This window comes from Balearica regulorum, chromosome 4, assembly GCF_011004875.1.
Source record: "Balearica regulorum gibbericeps isolate bBalReg1 chromosome 4, bBalReg1.pri, whole genome shotgun sequence".
Lineage (NCBI taxonomy): Eukaryota > Metazoa > Chordata > Aves > Gruiformes > Gruidae > Balearica > Balearica regulorum.
This window is the reverse complement of record NC_046187.1, coordinates 23,150,268-23,173,318: the sequence shown is the minus strand read 5'-3', so window position 1 is coordinate 23,173,318 and position 23,051 is coordinate 23,150,268. Positions and strand designations below refer to the sequence as shown.

Genomic DNA, 23,051 nt, shown 5'->3' with positions numbered 1-23,051 from the left:
CAGCTGGTGAAGTGCCTGTATCATCCCATTTTTACAAACGCACTGACTACTTGGGGGCTGAAGGGAGACCAGAGCCCTAAAACTGGGAGAGAAATTACTTTACTGAGAAGCATTTCTCTTTTCCATTCAGTATATGCCTGGAGTCCTCCTGCACAGGCCATAATTCTAACTGAAACACTATACGCGTGTGAAAACCACCTGTCAGTAACTTGTCCATCTTAACCCCCAGATGCCTCTGAGCAATGCTAAACGATAAATGCAGGAACACCTCTAGAGATGGAACTTACAAAGAAGTAACAGTGCAATAGTCACTTGCCTTGCCTGAAAAGTTAGAGGGAAAATAATGCTGCTCTTGGCTCAGATAAGAGTAGTAGTAAATGCAGCACTCCTGAAATTGTTCAAGGTGCACTTACTCATGAAAGCCTACTAAAAAGATGCTTGTTCAGGCCTCCTGTTCTAGGTAAGGTTATTCCACTGCTGTGCCAGCTTACTCAAGAAAGAACCTGCTCCAATTTTATTGTGGGTGCTGCAGAATTGTTTTCCAGCAGAACAGCTGAGAAAGCATGTTGTATTTGTTTACATAATAAAATTCCCTACACTACATTAACTTTTTTATTAGCATTGTCAATAGTTTCAACATCTGCTTAAATCTCTTCATACTACAACATTTATAAAAGCTCAAGTGAATTGTTTCCAAACTAAAGAAGAGTTAGAACAAGACTAGTGCTTCTCATGGTAATTTTTGGTACACTGTTCCTATGGTTGTGATTGGATCACATGCAGGAATATGCATACTGAAATATGCATAGTGAACAGAAAGTCAAATAGCATGACATTCAGGCCCCAGATCTGAAAAATTTTGCTGTAACTGTTCATAGAGCTGGGTCCTTAGGCACAGCTCCACCAAGCTTTATTCACCAACAGCCCCTTTCATCTAGCTTCTGTAAGCAGATTTGCAGAGACATGAATTTGGTTGCCAGAAGGCCAATAAGCCTCCTAGCATACTGTCTAGACACTGGTCAGATAGGGCTAACAGGATAAGGACTCGGGAAACAGGACAGCTGGGAAAAGCTGGACAGAGAAAGTGCTCTGCAGTCACTTTAAGGAGGTGCTTTCTCTTCTGTAACTTAAGAGAAATTAGGCTTCTCTAGTATTGAATTTAAAAAGTAAAAAAGAAAACCAACCAAAACCCCCTCTTCTTTCTAGAATCCACATATAAAGCATAGAAAGACAGCAAAGAATGAAGGTGGTCTATAATGTATTTCTCCAATCAGACGCAATACGAGAACTGAATCTGATTGATCTAATCCTACTGCTAATGGGCGTATCTCTCAGTGCAGAATAAACTGTTTTGAGGAACCCAAACTTCTTGTTCAACTTCTTGTAGTGTTTAAAAAAAATCCCAACATACTTGCACCTTGGAGGTCAAACTTTTTGCTTAGCACATGTAGATTTTTACTACAGCTGTGTTGACTAAAACATACCGAGCACAAATTATTGTCAGATCTAAAAAACAACTGTTTCCACGACTGCCACACTGTGGCCAATCCTATATTGCAGTTTATAAAATAAACAGCTACAGCACTCCACGCTGTGGAGTTGGAGGTCTTTAAAGCAAATGCTACAATCTGGCTTTGTTACATGAGAAGACACTGAAGAAAAGTTATGAAGAAGTCCACTGAAGCAGTGCTACTCCTACAAGTTTTGAGAACTAGGAAATTGCTGGAGAAATTGAACAACTTCCAAGTTGTTCAAACTACAAGTTTTACTTTTCTTTTTTCACAGCTTTACCATTAGCATTAAGATTCAAATATTTCCAATTTAAGAGAAATAACACGTGATGCAGTAATCACTACAAAGAAAACATGAGGAGTCTGGATCTTGCAGGACTAACACACTCCTGGGAAACAGGTATGATTATGGCCAAGGACTACTTAATCCAAAGATCTTTGAGCTATTGATAAGCTGAACATGTAGGGCCTTAAGAACTCTAGTTAGCTGCAGGAGCTATAAGTTGACTACTTCACTGTGGAAGCAGAAAAGCAATTACCTTTTATTTCAGCAGTCCTTTTCCTAAATTCGGGCTTTGGATCGCTTTCACCTATCACAAGAACCTTTGAACTATTTTTGAACACAAATACTTTCCTAGAACTGCCAGAATCTATCAAAACTGGCAACCTTAGAAGACCAAAAAACCCGATCTGGAGTTTTAATCATTTCAATAGTTAACAATTTATTTTTATATATATATAAAAAAAAAGGTAGCAATGTAGAATACAGCAATATTTTCTGGTTCCACGCACAGGTTCGCAGGTTGTGAACATTCCAAGCAATGTGTACATTTCGGAAGGAGACTAGACAAGAGAATTGACAAAAATGTTACTGAACACGGGAAGATTTTTTTAGAAAAGGTTAAAAATTAGGTATCAATAGTGTCTTCTTAATATTGCTTTCATTACTGAAGACTGAAAAAACACTTGACTTTACAGATAGGGTTAAAAAATGGTTGGGGTAGGGAAGTGGGAGGGGGAGAAATAAAAAAAAAGGCTGCTACAACACTGCCATACAGTCAACAAAAAAAAAAAAAAATCATACTTCAATAATTGCATACTTGATAGCAGCATTCTCCCACTGAACCATGTGAAACTACTGGAAGAAAACATCAAAGCAAAAAAAAAAAAATAATATGGCAGTTATCCATCAGTATTCAAAAACCTAGAATGAAGTCATTAAGTAGATGAACACTTATTGAGAATTAATCAATATCTACATTCTTAGCTGTTTCCCATTCTGCTCCAATAGAAATGCCGAGTGTCAGCTTTGCATATTTTATTTTTGGCCGATTTGAGTTTTTCCAGTTCATAGTTCACTGCATGCTTGGAATAGAGTCTTTATAAATCCTTCTACACAACAAACTTTAAGTAGACAGCTGAAAATAAAATGTACTACTTGTAAACACACAAAAAAATACAAGCTTTTTTTGTTTCAAGTGAGCACTGGTTCCAGATAGATTATCTTCGGTATCTACCTCTTTCACCTCTGTCTCTGTCCCGGTCACAAATCCTTTCTCTCTCCCTTTCCCGATCACGGCCTCTGTCACGTTCTCTGTCTCTTCTATTATCTCTAGGACGGTCCCGTTCCCGCTCTCGGTCCCTCTCCCGAGGCCTGCTCCTCCGACCGCTGACAACTGCTTGTGTGCGGCGAAGAAAGTCGTCTACTCTCATGTCATAGTCGTGCTGTGGTGAAAGGACAGCTCTGTTTATTTTCTTTCCCAGATTTAAATACTCTCCCTTCCCTTATCCATATGATTGGCTCTAACTCTTGGGAAAGCCCAGTATTTAAAAAAAAAAATTTAAAAAAAAATAATTTGTGTCCAGCACCCATAAGCACAAGTTTCTTCTTTCATCTTCAGGGCAGCACCATGTCTGTGCTTCCACTGTGCAGAAGCTGGGGTTCAAATGCCAGATACCAGCAAGAGACCTGAAAGCTAAGCAGCCTTCAAAGCCAACTAACGGAAATTATCTAACAATCTGCCTTGTTTTTTGATGTGCCTGTAAGAAGTTATAAACCACAGACTTTTCTGCTGAGAGAGTAATTTGTTGTGCATGAGCACAAGCAACGTTACAAGCATGTCCTTATCCAAACTGGGCTTCAGCATGAAAAGTTCAGAGCTAGACAGCTGAGAATTTTGCACTTCTACATCACCTGGCAGAAAGAGGCTTCTCAAAGATGCTGCAACTCTTTAGTCAATCTAAATAACTGATTTTTCCAAGGAAAACTAATACAGGTCTTACAAATGCAGTTTATCAAAGTCAACCAATCTCGGGTTAGGCTACACCTGTACCCCAAATTCCTACTCTGGCCTGCAGACTCGTGGCCCCCCCATCTCTGTGGACACTTACTACTCGTTTGTCTCTGTATCTTGCTTCATGTGGTACAGGATGATGTCCTGAGTATGGAGGGTGAGCTTGAGGTGGAGGTGCGTGGTGCTGATAGTAAGGGTGGTGCGGTGGCTGCTCCATACCTGGATATGGTGGCTACAAGAAAATTACAGGAAGTCTGTTGAGTGTTTCAAAACAAAAGAATGCACACAAGGCTGAGTGCTGGGAATTAAGAACAGCAGTTACTTTCATTCAGATGTTAAACATGGCATCTAAATATATTCATCACAGCCTCCAAACTGAATGGCAGACTATTTTTCATTAAGTCGGCACGCTTCACTTCTCCTCTACCATTGCTTCTTTAGAAGTCTGGCCAACACCCTCCCTAAACACGCCTTCTTTCCATATCTGCCTCAAAGTGATACTGTACATAAAACTTCTGCTACTTAAGTATGGTGGGTGTTGGTTTGTTGCTTTTGTTTTTAATCTATGCATATGGAATGTGAATTTTGATGAAACCAGCAAGCTCTTAGAGACACAAGTCTTTTTGATGCCATTCCTTATGAATGTATTCCTATTGTAAATGAACAAACTTACTCTGCAAGACAAATTATTTGATAAAAGGCTAGCAGATTTTTTTTTTCCTTAACAATACACCTCTCGGCTGTTCTCTTCCATTTCTTCTATCAGCAAGGCCTTTCTTTCCTGTATTACTGAAGCATCTTTGCTTGCTTGTCACAAAGGAAGTAGGTGGAAGTGCTGGATTTTAGGATGACTACTTGGATAGCATGCAGAATGGGGAAGAAGGGAAAAAAAAGCACGAGTCTCTGGAGGCTTAGCTGTGTTTAAAAAACCATTTTCCTCCCAGTCTGACAATTTTGCTCACTTCCTTCAGTTACAACAAACCAGAGTGGTGTTTCAGCTGAGGAAAATAGGAGGCTGGTAATAGCATCTCTACATTTGGCGCTGCCTGTTGCTCATTCACAGTACACACAAGAGCCAAAAGACACATTACAGTTATCCAAAATCAGGACCTTCAGGGCCAGAATTACTGAATATAACCAAAATAACAACTAGTTATAATGACTACTTCTCCTGCCATCATGGCAAAACCACAGCTATATAAGTGAACTATCAGTTAATTTCCACCTACGTAGCCACAGATACGTGTACTCATACACATGCTCATCTGACTGGGAAAAAAGTGCATTTCAGTGGAGGCTGCAATACAGCATGACTTATTTTGATTACAGTGTGCAGTGCATTCTGCTACTTTCCCACATGCTTCACTGCCATAGCCAAAAGCAAGCCACTGCACAACACTAGAGCATAAGCCTCTGCAGCAAGTCCACCTCTTTGATGCATTTGCTGTTTGAGAGAAAGTAAATTACTATGATTATTTAGCAGGATATGAAATTTCATCAAACCCTCCCGTGTAGGCTAAAGGAGGGTTCTGCTATTTCCTCAGAGCCTTCAGTTTCTTGTAGGTTCAAACCAAGCCAGATTCCTGCTGCCGTAATGCTTACTAGCATGCTGGACTATTGTCGAGAGCTACATAAATTACAAAACACTTGATATAAATAATTTTGTTCCCTAAAAATTTTACAGTTACAGCAAAGATATACTTTTGGAAAAAAGAAGAGTTGAATGTACATCAAATATGCTAGGCTCCTCTAGAGGGGAACAAAAAAAGCCATATTCTACAGAGAAAAATTGAATTCAACAAGACACAAACCATTCCTTGCCATGGTGGTGGTGGTCCCATGTTGTGGAATTCCCTCACATAATCATTGTAGGACTAAAATGAAAGACAGTAATATTAACATTTGTGATGAGTGTTCTTTGGAAGCGCTGAAAGCTGAATATAAAAAGTTCCCCAAAAGTCTGCATGCACCAACTTACCCCATTTAAAAATACATCTCGTCGAACTCCTGAAAATCGTCTGTTGGGAATAAAAATTTGTACAACTAAATCCAATTTATCCATACAGATGAGTTATCAGGGCATAAAATTAATAACATGAACACACCTTACCTGTCTACTTCAGGATATCTGGGATCCTTTATATACCCTGTTCAAACATCAAGCAGTATTAATTCAATTTACCATCTCATGATAAGTCTTAAAAAACATACTCATTAGAAACTGTCCTTTCATTTTGTGCCAGCTATGAAGTTGTGTCTACCTGCCACTACCCTCACTTTCAAAATAACCCTCAAAAACTTAGAACTTCTTGTAGACAGCACAAGAACAGTATAACGTAGTAACAAAAAAAAAAATTATACAGATATACCCATAGGCGCTTGCACACAGTACAAACAAATATGCAAGGGAGTATCTGTGCAAATAAAGACTTGAATTTTAGTCAAACAAATCGGGAATGCCCAGTAGTTTGAAGGGTACGACCCCTTGGCAGTCAGCACATGGCTGTTCCTACTTATTAACGTGTACTTGGCAGAATGTGTTCATCTGGGCAACTCTTATGGTTGATTTCCTAATAGGTTTGGATACATTGTTACACGGAAAATTAAAAACAACCTAAAAAACATCTGGAAAAGCCCCACAGGGCAAAGAATTGTTACAGCTTCAGTAAATCCCAGGAAGTAAACTTTAAAGAGTTCAGTAAAATTGTGCAAACAACCAGGCATGCTTACACTAATAAAATAATGCTTCTGATCTTCATTATTTGAAAAAAAATTGTTCCATACTCTAAACAATGGTCTTGGAAAGCCAGGGAGCAGCAACAACACTCTTTTCACATCACAGAATACAGGCTCTGCAGTCAAACTGGACAGATAAAGGTAGGTTCTTAAGAAAGATTTAGAAATCTACTACTGAAATAATGGAATACATATTTCTAATGCAGTGAAGCAAGATTTAGTAGATTAAAAGTGACAATTTCTTAATAATTGCTTTCTGAAGAAAAAAAATAATCTGCAGTATTACCAGTGTTGTTGCTGCATTACCACTGCAAACATTTCTTTTTGGAGAACAACAAAAATCCTTTCTCAAAATCATCATTAGATCCTCTTGTAAAATGCAGTGAAACTTCCACCTCCCTTCCTTATGTGAAGCTTGTAAAAAAAAAAAAAAAAAAAGGATCTCTGAAAACATAACTGAATGTCTACAGTCATCTCTAAACACAAGCTGCTAGTCAGGCAATCTCAGCTGACTTTCCCAGTTGGAAATTTCTGATAAACATTTTAATTTGATGATTAGTGCATTGACAAGCAGGTCAAACCAATTCTTGTGCCCGTCAGGCATTTCAACTACCTGTATTAATGAAGCACTTGAGGACCTTTCACAACAATGTACACGATTCTGAGGCTTTTAAAAGTGTGCAGCCTAGATTAACCCACCTCCCTCTCTCAAACTAGTGAAACAGTGTCATTGACTTCTGCGAGAGATGGGTTAAACCAGTAGGCAGCACTTGGGACAAGTCCCATTTTTATATCCCAGTCATATCAATATTTTACTTTTGAATTAAATGAGGACACACTAGGAAACACTTGTGAACTGGTGCACACAAATCTTCATAGTAAGATATTAACCTGGTCTTTGGTGAAACTCAGGGGGATAGTCAATCCTTGGTTTCTTTCTGCTGTTATGAATATCATAATCTTCTGGTCGACGCCTACACAAATTAGATATCAGAGATTAAACAAGGTTGCTTGGAGCATTCGTCACAGCAGAATACCTCACAGGAATAGCTTGAGCTGCCCCGGATCTCAATTTAATCATTCTGAATTCCATCTGTTTCACTGTTCTACAGCTTTAAATTTGAACTCAAATAATCAGAAACAAGTCTGATTAAATACTCTCCACTGTAACATTCTGTCTACAGGTGCTATGGTAGTTAAGGAAGGAAATCTACCCAACTGTACCTTCGTACCAAACAAAAGGTAACAAATTTGTCTAAAACAAACTCAGGCTTTAACATTACACTTTCCATGTTACATTTTGAAACAACCTATTGGACAACAAAAGAATTTACAGAACTAAATACAGTGAAAATAGATGGCAAAATGTATCACTAAACTCAGAAGGCATGGACATTGCTGTATTTGCTAAGCTATGGGGTAAAGAATATTATAAAAGGTCTATTTCCACAACCTTTATAAATAAAACTGTGCCTGCTTTGTGAAATTGCTTCTTTCACTGCAGCTTTTCTAACTGGGTAGGCCAGTGATATTATTTCTAACGATTCCTGTTCTAAGCAATTTACCAGCAATGCATCAGTGCCTTTTACAGAAAGTTTAAGGATGCTTAAGCTTCCCAATAATTAAAATAATTAGGGCTCCTTTCTATACAAACAACGCTTTTATGGAAAAAATGTTATCTTTAAGAACTTAGCTCTCAGGGAGGAAGTTCGATTAATAAAGTGTTACATTCCAGTTGCTGTTATGTTTAATAAAGAACTGAAAACTGGCTGCTAATTTTACTCCATGAAGGTACATCAACATTAACGGCAGACTCCAGTGCTAACATAAGTGTTTCTAAACACAAAGCAGCTACAAATCCATTCCCCCCTCGCCCACCCCAGCAATATAATTTCCTTATGACAAGACAAGAAATTGACACTTTCTTAAATCGCTTAATTACTGTGCAACTTGCTCACTGAGTAACAAGCTCATATAGTTTTTAGTTTTATAAAGAGTCATTTGTCCTCCCCCTTCCCGACTTCAGTCTTTAAAGCCCACCATACCCACTTACTAAGCTTTTTAAAATGAAAGCAGATTCTTTACTATGAGCAAAAAGCCCAAAAAACAAAGCAGTTGCATCTACAGCAAAATCAGATCAAGGAAAATAAAAGCTGGTGTAAAGAATAAACATACCGCTTTCTTGTAGTTTTGAGAGTGCATTTACGACCGGTATAAAATATGATAGAAACAGTTCATATAGTAGTCCAACTACTGACTTTAAGCTGTAAGCCACATACATAAATGGAGGCCCTGGCAGGCTTGAGAAGGTGTGGTGGTGTTATATGTATAGTTTGCAGTCCATTGCAAAACCTTCACTTGTATATACTTTATTGCACTGGAAACCTCTTAGCTTAACTTCAAAAGCCATCTTGGTGTTCAGTCCTTTAAAGCCAAAAATAGGGGGGCGCTGCCAGGTTTCCTCCTACCTACTCGTTACAGTGTCCTTTTTTTAAGCTCAAGGAAATGGGGACTCTTGTTGGGTATCTGTACCTACCAAAGATGTTTCCACAAAGAGGAAACTTAACCAAAGGTTTCAGCCCAAATCATACATCAGTCTGTATGCAAAGTGGCTACACGGGGAAAAGGTGTTTGGCAGAAGGGCTAATATCAGTTCTTTGCAAAGACTTCTCCAATTCTGTAACAAGTTATACCCCCTTTTTTTCTGGAAAATGATGTTAAGTTCATATAGCAGTGATCAATAACCATGTCGATCCTCTAAAAATACTTTAAGTCCACAGGTACTGCCAGCATCTGGAAAGGTTGTATATACAGACACAGCAACAGCCATTCTTTTTGGTTTGTTGCCGGGTCTCCAAGGGCCACTTGATCCCTTTTGGAAAGAACCTACTGTTTTCAGAAGCTCAGCAAGATGTGTGAATTCAGTGGTTACATGTTAGAGAATATTTGGCAATGGGGTTAACACATCACGGTGACACAATTTGAAACAGTCCCAATAATGCTCCTCTTGAATATCAAAATAACTTAAATATTTTATCCTCAAAATGAGGCGGCATCTTCTGCAAAATTCTAAGTGATCCTTATAAAAGTCCCATATTTGATAAGGCTTATCCAGAGACACACCTGAAAGAAAAGGCTTTTACAAGATATTAACACATTTTTGGCATATAAATATTTCCTTCTCTCGATCTAGCCTGCTCATAATCAAGCCAAGCTTACCTACAGCTAGCATTACATGTTGCATTATCTCAACAAATGATCTAGTCTAAACTAGACAGCACTTTAAGAGCTTTTTTTCTGCAAAAGCAAAGATCCCCATTTTCCTCTTGAAAAAATGACAGACCGGGGAACCATGTGAAATCCTCAATGAAGCCACAAACTTGTCCATGCAGCTTGATTTGAGGATTTTCTCTCTTCTTTATCGCAGGGAAAGCTTTGACGACTCATATTCCTCCATCACGTTATTCTGATACATGTGCCTATTATCAGTCCAAAGAACGTTTCTAACCTTCCCACGTCCCGAACGGGGTCTCGCCGGGATGGGCGTCCTCTTGATCGGGGTTGTGAGTGCATTCTTCTCTTGTGCCTCATTTTATGAATGACTTGATACAAGTCAATACTTTCATCAGGAGGGAAGAGAAGACAAAGTTGGGTTCCACATTCCGGCTCAATTTCCTAGAATTAGTTAGAAGTTCAGTAGTGGTTTATAAACTGAAGGAATGAAACTCTCCCCAAATACACTGACAACATACATTAAAAAGACACGTGAAGAGATTTCATTATCACTAGAGACAGAGCAAAATTCACTTACATTACCTTTCACTCTTTAGGCACTACTTAGAATTTTCATAAAATAGTCCAACACTTGGGCAACCATATCTTCCCATGAGACATACAGGCCACATCACTGTTTTGCTACAAAATCAGAGGACTGTTTTTCATCACAAAGAAAATGACCACCTATTACAGAGAGAAAAGTGACACACGTAGGAAAAAAAATCCATCCCAGCTTCACATATAAAGCCATGGCCTGACGAAGTTGACTGTTACCACTGAAAAGTGAGTTCTTCGGTGTATGATAGACAGGTCCATGAAAATACCAGCTCAATGCTTGAGAGCAGTCAAAACAAGCAAATTGTGTGTTCAGGATTATTAGGAAAGGAACACAGAATGAGAAAGTCATTATACCACACTGAAAGTTCATGTTCCACTCGCACCTTAAATACTGGGTGCAGTTCTGACCTCTTCATCTCAAAAAATGGGGGGACAGTACAAATGGAAAAGCTTCAAAGCAGGGCACCAAGGATAACTGAATGAGTGCAACAATTCCTACATGCAATGACTGAGCAGGTCAGGTCTCTCCAGCCTAGAATAAAAGAGGAGTATGTGGGGTAAGGGGGAAAGATGGATACAATGAGGGACAGGATCAACTTGCTGACTCCCTCTTGTGGTACAAGAACTTGGGGCCATCAAATGAAGCTACCAGGAGCCAGGTGCATAACAATCCAAAAAAGTGCTTCTTCAACCTGGTGACTAGCAGGCCTGTAGAACACCTTCCCAAAGGATGTTGTAAATGCAAACAGTTCAGTGTATACGTCCTCAGAAGAGAGATGCATTCAGGGTAACACAAAATGTAAATGGATAAACGACAACCACTTCATGAAATAACCCGAGCTGATAAGCAGGGAGAGCCAGCATCAGAGAATGCTTGCCCAGTACCTAATAGTACAGCAATTTTATGAAAAAAAGATGAAACCCACATCTGGATTGCAACTCTACAGTGAAGTGGACAAAACATTAAAAAATTTATTTCCTTGACCATTTAACAGAAACAAAGTTTAAAAAAAAAAAAAAAGTATTTCGGTTAGGTTCACACTAAATTAAAAACAAGACTGAAAATAATATTTTACTTGTGCTACCCAAAGTGAATGTGTCTATGGGCAAAATAATGCACAGAGACTACATTTGCCATACAGTATGGGGATTACGCAACTTCCACCTTGCCTTAAGCAAGCAGAACCTGTTATTTTAATCAAGGCTGAGGTACTTGATGACAGCAGCAACACACCTGCATTTTGCTATGTTTGACAACGCAAAGAGCCACCCCACTTAAAAATTTACTTAGCACAGACTCTATCGTTATAAAGTATATGCCCTAAGCAATACAGTATATATATATTTATAAAAAAAGCAACACAGAACACAGCTGGAAACACCAGAACTTGTTCTTAAAATCTGATGCTATATAGGTTTGCACACCATACAATTCAATGCATGTTACATTTCAAATCCAAAATATCACAGTTTAGAAGCACCAGACACTGTTTATCACAAAGATGACAACAGAATTGGCACCGTGTTGTGTTCTGTTTCCTTATTCCGCAACAACATTGGAAATAAGCTGAGTGCCTTTGTCACAGTACTCTAGTGCAAGTAACATCTGATCTAAAAAGATTTCAAATTTTCTGTACATAGAAAGCTGAAAGCAAGCTCTAGAAGATGTGGGTTATAGAAAAAAAAACCACAAACCTGTCCATCGCGTCCAATCTTTACTGGCTTATGTTCGTTCCAAGGATTGGTCAGGTGAGCAGACTTAGTGAACGGCAATTCACGCCTAAATATGCAAATGGCATCATTTATAGTTTTAACTCTGTTTTTCATTTAAAAAAAAATAATGCATACAGCAGGACATTACACACAAAATAATCCTATTACCCTTTGCGCTGTCAGGTACATATTAAGTATTAGTAACTGAAGACTTCACTTTGACTTATTCCAATATTAAATAGTATACTCCATACTATGACAGCCTATCTTATTAAAGAAATTTTTTTGGGTCTTTGTACAATATCAAGATCATGCTCAGATCTCACTGTCTGAATACACTGACCAGTCTTGACATAAGGTGGTAGCTCCTGGTACCTTCTGAAATAAATCCCTGAGCACCTGACTTAATTATGAAGCTAGAACAGCTTTGAGCTGGAGGCAGGAGTCAGTAACTTCCAGAGGACCTTACTAACCCAGGTTTTTCTCTAATTTGAAGTCTCACCTTCCCTGTATTTACTCTTTCTGGCAGCCCAAAGTGCTTGTACAACCATGCAATCTATCTCACAGAACTGATAGAGCTCTTTTTCTTAAGAGAGGTTTAAAACCTTTTCTGTAAGACACACTCAGTTAAATCAATGAACATACTGCTCGGAACCTGTATATTATGCAAAATCTGTAGTATTTCAGATGTTATTTTAAGACAGTAGCATTTTCTTTGTTCAGTCAGATGCCAACATGTCAGATGAAGACAGATCTGTCCTTACAGGATTTTTTTTCCCCCTTTTATTCACAACTGTCTATTCAAGTGAGCAGTTGTTTTTACTCAAAGTCTTCAGAACAGAGTTTTCTGGTTTCAGTGAAAGAGATCAGTGAAGGAACACAAGTGTTAAAAAATCTCCAAGTTGTCTACATTAAAAAAAAAAAAAGTAGTAATTTCTACAGTGCATGTCAGGTGTAGACCTGAGTCCCAAGCTCAGTAACATGGAGGCACGGATTTGGGAAGATTGAAGACAGATCTTTGGTTGAATCGAGTTTTCAAAAGGAAGCTGTCAGAACTCGAGGAATACACAGAAATGGTATATTATGCCTTGTTACTAAACAGCAACATAGATGAACAATTATTTACCTGCAAATCCAGTCAATTTTAAAGACACCTCCCAACATTTTTGCATTCATTCCTGCAGGCAGCACCCAGTGTACAGGTGATCCTCCATGATGGGACTCTGAAGATAGTCTTGCAAATCCTAGAGATTTCATATGAATTGTGACAAAGACACAACAGAAAAGCTATTGCACATAAAACTCACTTTCACTTACCTTGATAACAGCTTGCTTTCCCTTACCTTGAAATTTGCCACTTTCTCTTACAGAAAATATCAAAATAACACTCCTTGCTGATCTAAATGCAGCATTAAGCTTCTTCTCATTCACTGGAAGTGTCGACCATACTCCCTAAAACAAAACAACCCCCACCCCACCACCAAAACATAAGAGTTCATCTCAAGTGATTTAGCTAACGTAAGTATATAGTGCAGATGAGGAAAACAAGATCAAACTAGCATTCTGGGATAGAAGACAATGGAAGGAGAAAGGTATTGTTAAATTCGGTTCCTTCAGAAAATATTTTCAGCCTGCCCCATGATAAAACTTTTGAAACATTGGCCTTTCCATCTTTTTTTTTTTTTTTTTTTTTGAACACTGCAGATGCATTTAGACCATCTATAAGATTTCATTTGTAATTATAATGGGCAGATACATGAACATCTTTGCCTTTAGTATTTTTAATGTATGTTTTTAAGTGACTTTGGGAGTTAATGTATTATATAACACACACAAATTATGAAAAACCAGCAGCATATATACTGAAAGATGGGCAAGCAGACTTCAGTAACCTTCACAGTATGACAGATTTGTTGACGACAGCTTGCAAACTTCAAAACTCTTTCAGTGAAAGGCCAGAAATATGAAAGACACCAACAATTTAAATTGGCAAGACAACTTAAAACAATTTGTTCAGCCTCTCACATCCCCATCTACTAATTCCTACCTTTTCCCTTTCACCAGCCATTGTGTAGCCATGCACGATAAAACCCAATCTGTTTTAAGGTACCAAATGAGCTGAGCTACAGAATACCAGTTTGCTGCATTACTTTTCAGCAAGATCAGCTCCCCAGTCCATTCTCTGGGCAAACTCAGAGGGAGAAGCTTATGTTGGTTTAACATGTTGAAACTTCAGCCTCAAAATACAATCTAGGATCTCCCAAAGAAAATGTTCCTCCCCTCCCTCTTTTATTGAGGATCTGTTCTTATGTCCTACTCTGCTCAGATTAGAGCTTGCCTGACTGACAATTTATCAGAGTCAGCAGAGAAGCATTTGGTTTTTGTATTAGCTTTCAGTCAGATGTATACTGCTTTAGGCTGCTTGTGAAGCCCTGCTGTGAACTGGAATAACTTACTATTGTGCCAATTGCATTGGTATCACAAAAACCAGGGGAAAAATACCTTCACAGCATTCCCAATGGAGGTTGGCTTAGGACATTATCAAACAGGCCTTAAGGCCCCTTTTTAATCCTCCTCTTATTAAGATAAATGACTGACGGTCTAGAAACTTTTCTAGGTTACAGTGGAAGCAGAATAGCTACCCTTGAAGACTCAAGGAGCAGCAGCTTTCATCCTTGCCTCTACCAAGATCTGCGTGATGGAGAAAAGAATGCATCTATCTATATGCTTTTCTATAGTAAGGTGGGTGTGTTTGAAAATAGACAGAGTGAAGAAATTCAACATACCTTTGCTTTAGCAAGTGATACGTTTTCATGGTTATTACTCTTGATGAGAAAGAATCTTGCATCTTGGAGAATGTATTTAAGTTTACTTGTTTGGTCTGAAAAAGCAAAGTGTCAAATAAGCTGAACTGTAAATATTTACAGTTGTCAAAAATGTTGCTTTGAATTGTTGTTTGTTTCCTTCAAAATACACTGTATCCCACCCACTTCCTACCTATGTATTATCACAGTCAACCACCCAACTTGAAGTCTAACCTGTAGCGCACAAAATGCCAGGGGAAACCAAATCAAAACTAAAAACTTAGATATTCAGGTAAAGAAAAAAGTAAAATCAGCATGATTCAGTGATGTTCCGATATACAGGACTTATTTCCTTGCTTAACAATCTTTGGACAAATACTGTGTAACATTCACATCAGCATGGCTCGTCCAATAGAGAATGCTGAAGTGTTCCTCTTTTCAGGAGCAAGTATTTTTTTGCTTTGCCACTTCTGCAAGGAGCAAAGCAACTGAGTATCCTCTCAACACATGCAGAAGTAGCTCAGGATTCACTTATGCTCACAACAATTATGTACTCAAACTGATTTATATCGGAACATTACTACTTACAGGTAATTTAATGAAGAGACAATGGCTTGCTATGGGGCATGCATTAAAAATTCAAATTTAAATGATACCTTTTTGGACAGCACGAACGGAAGATGATAATTTCTCATGCTTCTTTTCTGAACCTGTGTTTAGCCAAAGTACATTTGTTCAGATTGAGCCTTAATAGAGATAATATACAATTTCTACAGCCTTGTCACATACAATTTTCATTCATGACAAATTATGCTTTCTAGCGCGCACCCACACACACAAAAAATACTATTCAATGTGCACGAGTGTTTTGTTTTGGTTTTTTTTTTGGTTTGGTTTTTGGGTTGTTTGGTTTGAGTTTGTTTTTTTTAAAATAGCATTTGAACAATTTCCTACTCAGAAAACTAGTCACTGAATCATCATCTTCCAAGTTTAAAAAAAAAAGTGAAAATTCCACTTAAGCAACAGAATAGCATTAAAGTAACAAGAAAGCCTACTTCCTCCCAAAGGTATCCACACACAACATGCCAGAAGTCAATACCAATTATACAAAGCTACATACCCCATAAATCTCTACAGCCAGTTACATTTATTTTAGAGTACACATTAAAATTTGATGCAAGTCAGGATGACAAGCAATAAAAGGAAAGAATACCTGCATACGATTCTGATGCAGAACTTCCACTTCTGTCAAAAACAATTGGAGAGATACCTCTAGCCCTCTTCCTCTCCTTCTTTTTCTCATCTAAAAAAAACCCGTAACAAATAAAAGCAGTATTTTAAACATCAAGTGGCAGTCAAAATTGAGATAAAAAGTACTGAGACGAAGAAAACATCTGTAATAGTGAAGTTAGCATTTGGCTTGCATGTGAAAATTGTGCTTGCTGCCCCAAAACTATCACACAGAAAAGAAGCTAATGCTAATTTCTCAAGCTTTTCATTCACAAAAGGAAGACAAACACCACAAATCTCGTAATTCTGTGCAAAGTTTAGAGACAGAATTTATCTCCTAGGTATTTTAGTAAGGGTGGTTTAGCTTTTCAGGCAAATTTGCACCACAGAACACAAACTGTGTTGCAGTAGTGATACAGGCTCATATGCTCAGAGCTCAACAAAATGGCAAGAGGTACGAAAACAAAACACTGTGGCACACAGGCAATTATTTCCACTCTTAAAATTGTTATGTTATACTATAGAGTTTTTTAGAACAGTTATTACAGCTTCACTTGTCTTTAGGTTACACCTTTCTGTTCTCAGCAGAGCTGAGTCAAAAAAGACATTATGTTAAGCAGGATGACCACCTATGGAAACTTCAGACAAGGAAGATACACAAGAGGAATCTTAACAGGATTACAAGCTGCTTTCTTAAAAAAAAAAATAAACAAACCAAAAAAAACCCCAGCCAAACCCAGAAGTATTTATTTCATTAACACTTCACATCAACAAGTTAGGACCAGTTATAATACACAACTATGAAGCATCTGTTTCTAGTTTCTGCTTAAAACATTTCTCTCTAAGTTTGCCCTAATAGCTCATCATTTCAACTTAGATTTCCTATGCTGAAGACAGCCACTATTTCAGATTCAACTATCCTTCCCTGGGGAGATGGTGCTTTTACTACACCAGTCTACCTAGTCACTCTCATCTATATGAATACAGAACAGTTCAACACCAACTTAAAATTAATTGTATGGGAACCTAGGCCATTTAAATACCTAAGAAAATACTAATTCTAACATTTCAAATCATTGAACAGCAAGGCCAAAACAATCAAGAACACTACGAATCCTCAGCATGGTAATCCTGATATCCACAAATTTTGGTGTAAGGAAATATCACTTTCCCGTACATTTTCTTCCTTGCCTATGTTATTTCACAATTAACATCTTACTGACTTGCGCTACTAAGGCTTATTTTTGACATAGTCAGGAAGTAGTTATTTTTAAAAGTAGCCAAACTTTTGACGGCAAGCTATTTTAGTTAGCATGCAAGATATTACCTACCTGATGCATCTGAACCAGTCCCAGATCTGACTGACCCATCTGTGAAAGAGGCGGATTCAGAATCAGAATCGCTGGCTTCACTTCGTGTGTCATAGTCATTTCCTTCCTTCTGATCTCTCTCATCCTGTTCATACTCTTCTTCATCCTCCTCCCCATCTTCTTCGACCTCTTCATCCTCCTCCCCTTCATCATCTTCCTCTTCTTCCATTCCCTCCTCCTCATTCTCTGTATTGCCTTGTTCAGAGGAACCACTACTGCCAGTCTCGTGATCTGAACAATATTCTTCAGAGTTCACCTCTTCTTTAGAGGAATGGCTGGATCTGCTTGGCCTTCTATCCACATCATGCCTAATTCTCTGATGTTTAAAGAAAAAGTGAATCAGCAGTCATATAACATTGTCAGGATGCACACACAGTCCTAAAAGAATGTGCCATACACAGGTCTCATATAATTGCTTTATTTATAAGGCAGCAAGAATATTTAATACCTCTGAACCATCTGGTGTAGAAGACTTTGCTCTTCTGTCAATATCCCTCTTCCTTATGCAAGTTTTTTCTGGTTGTCCTTTATAAGGTTCCCTGGAACTGCTTGACATGCGTGTCTTCCGATCACCATCTGGGCGCTTGCTTCTATCAGACCTCTGATACTCCTCATTCTTGTATTCTGATACTAGTTTTCCTTTCATACTCACTATTCTCTTGTTATTGCTAACTGATGAACTAGGAGGCTTTGGCATCATTTGCCTTGATGAATGCACAGAAGGTTTTTGTCTCTTGCTTTCAGCGTTTTCCAACCTGTCAGTTTTTCTTTTTGATCCTTAAATAGAAAGAGATATCAAGTTCAATGTTATTTTGTATATCAAACCAAAAATTGTGCAGAGACAGCTACTTTCTCTACTTAGAGTAATTCCCCTGTTACAGTCATAGGTAGCATGTTCCAGTTGTAGGCTTTGCAACAACACTCAAAACTGCTTGTTAGGAACAGCTCATGTTCTAAAATACATTTTTTGCTTTAAAAGAGCAATCCGTTAGGTTTTGGTAGGTGGTGTCTAGATTTTAAATATGGGAATGCTACATCAATTGCTTATGGGATTAGCCTCAAGCCAAATCAAGAACTAAGCTAGAACCAGACTTTGGGACCCCCTTGCTCCATTTCCATTTCACTTCATTGATCCAAAAAGGAGAGTAATTTTCTAACAGCAAATGAATTCACAAGACATACTCAGCAACTGCTTTTGAGACAAAAGAAAACCTAGTGAACTGTTTGCTTGGAAGGTCCAAGTGAAAAAGCAGATGTCCATGAAACAAAGTCTTTTGGAATTCTTTCACTCTTTGAATAAGGTTGTAAGAGCCGCTACTTCAAAGACATTAAGCCTAGTAAGAAAGATGGGTTTTACTATTTACATTCCTGCAGGACATCCACTTGCCAAAGTCACCTACCCTTTTTCTCACTTTTATCTTGCTCGCTGTCAGGGTTATACAACTCATCATCTTGGTCAGGAGCATCAGTCAAAATGTCATCCAGAACATTCAGTTCACCATCTGAAAACAAACAAAAAAAGTTAAAAACAACTATAAAAAGTCTGGATATGCAAACTACAGTAGAACTACTATTTACAAAGCCAAACATTTCTTTTAAGGTTACAGACGTGCCACAAGACAAAAATTAATGTCATCTTGATTTATTTCCACAATTTCAATTGGAAGGATCAGGCAAAGCCAATAAAAGAATTAAAATACGTCACAGGACGCATTTAGGCCTCTGAACAAGGTCCAAGTTGGGTCCCCATGTCACACAAGCTTTGCAGGAAAGCTGAACTACAAATGAAAGCTTAGCATAAAAGCCTGTACAAAATTTGAGAAAAAGGAGACTGGAAGATAGCCTGAGCACCATAAGCAAAGAGTAGGGACCTCTCTCCTCAAAATCTTGAGGAACTTGCATCTTAAATTATCTCCCTTCCTGCCCTGCTGTTTTTGTTGGGAAAGTAGTACGTATTTGCTGCGTAATTAATTCTGAGCTGCTCTAAAAAGAAACGCTACAACTAATTCACCTTGATCAAAAAGGCAAAAGTTTAAGAAAATTCATGCTACAAGCCATAAATGACCACACTTGGTCACAGAACTTTTAAAGTTTATTACTGTTTCCAACTTTGTTTCACTTTGCTTGAAACCAAAGGAGACTTATGGTGATTCCGGTAGAAGGAGCATTCACCGGCTTTAAGATAGCAGATCTATATTCCAGCACTTTAAAAATAAGAGTTAACTAAGCCCAAGCATGCAAAGGGAAAAATAATAGAAAACATATTAATTTTGGAATCTCATATTTCTTCTCCTAAACTCTGGAATTCTTAGCTCTTTCCACTTTCTATTACTATGATTGATTCTATTTCCTGTGTTCAAGAGAAGGAAAGCAGAGCAAACTGAAGGATTCAGCTAGTTGACAGTATCAGTAGAAGACACATTGTACGTTATAAAGCAGCAGGTAACGACTCCTGTACTGGACAAACTTGGGGTAGGGCAGCAAACGAAGCCCTCCACAGTTTGGCAACTTGTCTATCTCAGAATCTTGAGCTGCACCACAAGAGAAGTGTTACAGCTTGCTATTAAAAAAAGACACAATCCACACCAGAAAAAGTCAGTATTATAGTTGAATCTCTACTACATACTACTGAATCTGAAGTCAGCATTTGTGATAGCTTTCCTGCTGGCACTTCTCCACATTTTCTGTGGTAGGGGAATGCAGAAGTGGTCCCTGAACTGCACAATTGCAGTAGCTGAATGCAAAGGAAACGGTGCAGAGGTAGATCAAGCCTTTCCCTGGCAGTTTACAGTTAGAGGACATTTAAATATAACACAAAACTGCATTGTAATTCTCTTGGGAACAGCCCTTTATGTTTGTAGATACCTATATACCCACAGCAAATATCTTGCTGTTACTGATGAGATGTACGAAAGTCAGATTCACGGCTGTGTAGCTGCTAAACATGGGCTGCAATTTCCTGGTTAGCATTCTGCTTCCCCACAGAAGACAAGGGAAGTTCAGAGCACGAGATATTTTTTTACTGGAGACTAATGAAAAAGAGGTGCACCAGGATTAGAATATTAAACATATCATTCGTCTCAGTGATATGACATATTGAACCTTAGCCTTCCCTTCTGGTGAGGCAACAGCACACTTGAGTAAACTAAATTTAACCTAGCTACTGCAGTAGCATTCAGAGGTGCTAAGACTCATGTATCAGTGGGTTCATAAATAAATGACACGGAAAATTTAATGGAATAAATAAGTCACATGCTCTCTGATAAATCTCTTCCGGGTTAGGTGGTCCTGATTTATAGTTGGAACCTTAAACAAGTATACAAAATACAAGTATTTTGTATACAAGTATGAGTATACTTGGATGTATAGGATGAGTGTGTCGTGTCCCCCCCATCCCCTTCTGTAGATACATCTATCCAATTTATTTAAAAATAAATTTCCAAATTTATTTAGCAGCCTGCTGATGCAAGAAGGGCAATCTGAACGCACAGTTCCCCTCTCTCATTTGCACGGGTATACTGCTCAACTGACTTCCACAAGGTGATTCCACTCACTGAACTGTCAGTGTACAACCTGATGAGCTAAATTAGCTCAGACAGATCAAGATAAGCATCAGAAAAAGCTTAAAAAAAAAAAAAAGAAAAAGAAAAATGGTGGAGGACAGATTTCCTACAGTTCATCAGTGCGGAAGGGGGAAGGTCCAAATAAGTCCTTTTCCTTACAGACACTCCCAACTGGGCTCTCCTGCAACTCATCTTTTGTTGACGCTGGGGTGTGTTGGATCCTTCCATGAACAAATTTAACTCACTTGAAACAGCAGGAAAGTAACCTGGGGAGGCCATTTTTCCTCTGCTGGCCATGAGCATTAGATCTATTCAAGAAAGGGTCCAAGCAAAAATCTGATTTGGCAAACAGAGGATATAAGACCAGGCAATTTTGAACTAAAAGGGTATCTGAGATTTATTTCAGCTTCTTTTAAGCAGTGAAAACATTTCTCTTCCAAAAGAGGTATTAAATAACATCGCATTTACAGTAGAAATAAGTTCAGTTACAAACAAATGTGCATTAACACCTGCTATTCAGTCATCCTTTTCATAGGACAGAAAGTTAAAAGAAAATTAAAATGCAAAACATAAAAACATGTCTTGTCTGCCACTCATGACTTGACCACTGTCAGTGATTTAAAAAAAAAAAAAAGGAACAAAACCACCAAAGAATAAAAAAATTCAAGCCCATCTGGATAAATGGTTACATGAGTAGAAATTTATGGATGACAACAATATACACTTCAATTTCCCTGCTCATCCACAGTGGCAGCTCACATCTGTTTCAACACAACCTGATCTTATTCTATCCCACTAGTCTTACAATAATACTGCTAAGAATCAAGCAGCAGAAATAATTTTACTTACTGGGCCTAGCCAAATCTACTGGGAATTTTCCATGTGATCCAATCTCACAATAAATATTAGAGACAGTAAACTTTGACCACTCTGACAAAAAACATTTTATGGACATCTATCCTACAATAAACTTTACATGAAATGTATTCCATAGAAATCCAAAACAATGTAAGCCAAATCACATCACCACAGTGATCCTTCACCTTTTTTAACACAGCTATTATCTCCGCTATCAAACAGCAATCTTCTACATCTAAACTTTGCTTTTACTTCTTAAAGGAACTATTTTGCAAGGACTGACTCATATAACCTCATAAACAACATGCGGATCACTTCAGCTTCCATGTACAGTGATGGGCAGTTATAAGAGTTCTGAATATACATTATCCTGGAAAGGTTCAATTTCTTTAATTCAAACTTATTTACCCACAGTGTCCAGAAAGCACAGCTAACTGCAAAACGCCAAGCAAAAATCACCAAAATAATATCCCAACGTCAGCTTCTGCTTGCTAAAGTATCGAAGACCCCAGGCAAAAAATCCTGCAAAAAGTACAGCTAAGGATCCGAAGAGAAATAAAGAAAAGTAGATAACCAACAGCTAACTCACTGCCAATAGTGTTAAACTTACGGGCCACGAATTTATTCCTATTTCCGCTGCTCCAGTCACCTTGCCCTGAGCCCAGTACCGCCGGGGCACCACGCTACGGCACCATGGTCCCACCACCTCCAGCACCCCGGCGCACAGCACGGAGCGCTTCCCCGCACGCCATGTCTAAAGACTACGAAAATGGTCCTCGAAGAGAGCCTCCCGGCCCGCCACCCCACTGTTCTCCTCACTGACATCTCCCAAAGCGAAGGCCCAGCACCAGCATCCAAACAGGCCCCCGGGAAAGAGGATGACTCGGGAGGGGGGATCCCCCCCCGCCCGAGCCATCTCCCCTCCCCGGGGCCTACCTATTACCCCCACCCCTACTACCGAGTACCTTTTTCCTCCCGGCTATCAGCCGCCATCCCGCCGCCGCGACGCGTCGAACGCCTAAGATGGAGGCTCGCTCTTCCTGCACGTAACGATTCCCTCTTCCCAGAATGCACCGCTTTGTTTACGCTCCGTGCGTCACAGGGCGCCGCGGGCGGAGGAGGCTGACAGAGACCGGGC

General features: G+C 38.8%; 1 protein-coding gene across 2 annotated transcripts; it reads right to left on the bottom strand.

Annotated features, from left to right (window-relative positions):
* Positions 1 to 2,809: 2,809 nt before the first annotated feature.
* Positions 2,810 to 23,030, bottom strand: YTHDC1 (YTH N6-methyladenosine RNA binding protein C1). 2 transcript variants are annotated; one of them, XM_010301837.2, is made up of 17 exons: positions 22,879 to 23,030; positions 18,893 to 18,994; positions 17,941 to 18,269; positions 17,454 to 17,808; positions 16,106 to 16,195; positions 15,549 to 15,602; positions 14,875 to 14,969; positions 13,432 to 13,540; positions 13,215 to 13,332; positions 12,071 to 12,155; positions 10,050 to 10,216; positions 7,433 to 7,515; positions 5,916 to 5,952; positions 5,784 to 5,823; positions 5,617 to 5,679; positions 3,903 to 4,037; positions 2,810 to 3,236 (listed from the first exon to the last, which is right to left on the bottom strand). In XM_010301837.2, the coding sequence occupies exons 1-17, from the start codon at positions 22,904 to 22,906 to the stop codon at positions 3,012 to 3,014; spliced, it is 2,115 nt and encodes a 704-aa protein (XP_010300139.2). In that variant the 5' UTR covers positions 22,907 to 23,030; the 3' UTR covers positions 2,810 to 3,011. The 2 variants fall into 2 exon arrangements, with proteins under 2 accessions (XP_010300139.2, XP_075607533.1); XM_075751418.1 differs by lacking the exon at positions 15,549 to 15,602 and having other exon boundaries at positions 22,879 to 23,029.
* Between the last annotated feature and the right edge of the window lie 21 nt (positions 23,031 to 23,051).

Coding starts and splice junctions, on each gene's coding strand:
- YTHDC1 (XM_010301837.2), bottom strand. CDS start 22,906: ATGGCGGCTGATAGCCGGGAGGAAAAAG. Junction 13,541..14,874: donor TATCACTTGCTAAAGCAAAG/GTATGTTGAATT, acceptor GTTTTGTTTTAG/GGAGTATGGTCGACACTTCC. Junction 10,217..12,070: donor AGATTGGACGCGATGGACAG/GTTTGTGGTTTT, acceptor AACTAATTCTAG/GAAATTGAGCCGGAATGTGG.